Source organism: Oratosquilla oratoria, chromosome 37 (genome assembly GCF_046742065.1).
Source record: "Oratosquilla oratoria isolate Oo_2021 chromosome 37, ASM4674206v1, whole genome shotgun sequence".
NCBI classification, from domain to species: Eukaryota; Metazoa; Arthropoda; class Malacostraca; order Stomatopoda; family Squillidae; genus Oratosquilla; species Oratosquilla oratoria.
In genome coordinates this window covers 36,740,591-36,743,090 of record NC_134813.1, presented here as the reverse complement: position 1 = coordinate 36,743,090, position 2,500 = coordinate 36,740,591, and the positions used below count along the sequence as shown (strand labels likewise).

Genomic DNA, 2,500 nt, shown 5'->3' with positions numbered 1-2,500 from the left:
ACACACACATACACACACACACACACAATACATGAGTTCAAATCTAGATATGATAATTGGAAATCAAAGATAGAGATTAAGTTGGAACCGTACATGAATTCGAGTCTATGTATGTTAGAAAATTAGAGAATAGGAGACGGGACCCTACGAGTGTTGATCCTTTCCTGTATACTTCAATTAGGTAAATACAAAAAAAAAAAAAAAAAAAAAAAAAAAAATTCTATGCATTTTCTCCATTTTTACCCAACTTGGTTATTTTGAAAAATCGCTTACCAGAGGGAAGGAACGGGCTGCTGAGATGGCCGCCATGACCAGTACCCATACCAGACATGGGACCAAGACTCCCATGCCACCACCAGCCCTGAAAAGTTGAAATTTTAGGGTATTATTTTATTTAGCATAGCATGTTGTTGGCGGGAAAAATAACAATAATGATAATAATAATGATATAGTAATAATTATAATACTAGCGACGTATTGATTTCGCATCACACATACGGGACCCAAACACTGAAACAGAAATCATTTGAAATCCTAAGGAGGGAAAGGTATGCAATGATTAAGGTTGTCACATAGACCAATTTACAAATGCCGCAATCTCATCCTTACAAAAGGGTGGGAATGGTGAGTCAATATAAAGAAGGAGAGAGAGAGAGTGAGTGAGAGAGAGAGAGAGAGAGAGAGAGAGAGAGAGAGAGAGAGAGAGAGAGAGAGAGAGAGATGGAGAGACAGAGACAGAAAGACTAAAAGGAGCAAACACGTACAAGTACCAAACACACTTTTTACTAATAAAAGAAGAATTCGTTTTCTAGATATTTTACCAACACACGTCTGATCGACATGTAAGACAGCTATCAGTTAACAAAGGGTCTTCTTAATCCTTATCTGCGGGTACCGTGCCCTGTCCATCAAGCTACGCAATAACCCAGAAGTCTAGCGACCTGCTTAATCCCCCGTGACCAAAGGGCGGATCACGAATAAGACTCTCACGGTCGATCAAAGCTTATCGTGAGATTGTTTCCTTTCCCTTTTCTTCCTCCCCTGTTACTATTGTTGTCGTACTTTCTATACTCTTATTCCTGTTATCATTTCTATAACTGTTATTGCCGTTATTGGTATATTATTATTATTATCAGCAGAGACTTGGAATGCACGGGAAGAGGGACGAAATAGACTTTTTTGGGGGGGAGGGGGGGATTTGGTGTTTGAGAAATAAGATAAGAGTTTCGAAAATGGATGTGGCGGTGAGGCAGAAGAGGCGTGGGAAGAAAACTGTCAGATCAGATAGACCAGAGAGTGAGCTGAGGTGGTTTGGGAATATGTAAAGAATGAGCTAGGAAAGACGAGTGCGGACGGCAGAAATGGGTGGAGTGAACGCAAGGGAAGACCGAGAATAAGATGGTGAAGGGAAGTTGGGATTAACGTGATCTCTTGAAGATGAAAGAGATAATGAATGGAGGGAGAGAGATTGTGAATAAATGTCGCAACTTGAAAATATATCCTCATCCACTTCATACAAGAATGGTATGGGAAGTGTGTCACTGTATGATGAAGCAGTAGGGGTAAACCAGCCTCAGCTGCCAGGGATTGCTGTGGAGCTGTGCCTCACTGCATTTTTTCAATACAAGTAGTGTGGCGGGAGGCAAGGCCACCCTTCATTCCAAAGATGGAAGGGGTGGATGAATAGGTTCTTGATGTGTGTGTGTGTGTGTGTGTGTGTGTGTGTGTGTGTGTGTGTGTGTGTGTGTGTGTGTGTGTGTGTGTGTGTGTGTGCGTGTGTGTATGTGTGTGTGTGTGGTTTGACTCAACTCCCTTGCAAAGTAGAAAGAACCTTCGATACATCTAATGATATATAACCATTATAATCTATTATCATTACCATCATTATTATATTGTCGTGATAAAATAATGATGATAGCAACAGTAATAATAATGATGATAATCATATCATCATTACCGTCATCATTATTATATTGTGATGATAAAATGATAATTGCAACAAGAGTAATTATAATGATGATAATCATATCATCATTATTATATTGTGGTGATGATAAAATGATAATGACAGAAAGAGTAATTACAATGATAATCATATCATCATTACCATGATCATTATTATTACTGTTAATTATATTATCAACTTACGAGTAATAGGAAGAAAACAGAGACTACAATCATGGACAGCTGCCGAGACTTTCCAACCAGAATCGGATTATAAACCACGGAAATGAAGGAAAAAAAAAACAAGGAAAAGACAGGAAAAAACAACAACGAAGAAACAGAAAAAGAAGAAGAAATAATCAACCAACCGATGGGGGAAACAGTGAAAAATGAAAATATGAATATGCAACGAAAAACAAAACACCAGGAACATATCGCAAGGTGGGGTGGGGGTGAGGGATCGGATATCATGTTACAGAGGCAATCTGACCTTTCAAATACCGGCTGACCGGACATCAATGACAAGCAGTGCATCGCGACGCACAAAGTTGCAACA

At 39.2% G+C, this 2,500-nt stretch overlaps 1 protein-coding gene across 1 annotated transcript in view; it reads right to left on the bottom strand.

The window, feature by feature from the left end:
* Positions 1-2,500, bottom strand: part of LOC143019655 (adenylate cyclase type 3-like) — a 708,772-nt gene that overhangs the window by 43,749 nt on the left and 662,523 nt on the right. The window contains exon 12 of the mRNA XM_076175551.1: positions 274-361. Within this exon, the coding sequence (XP_076031666.1) occupies positions 274-361 (88 nt within the window). The remainder of the gene's footprint in view (positions 1-273; positions 362-2,500) is intronic.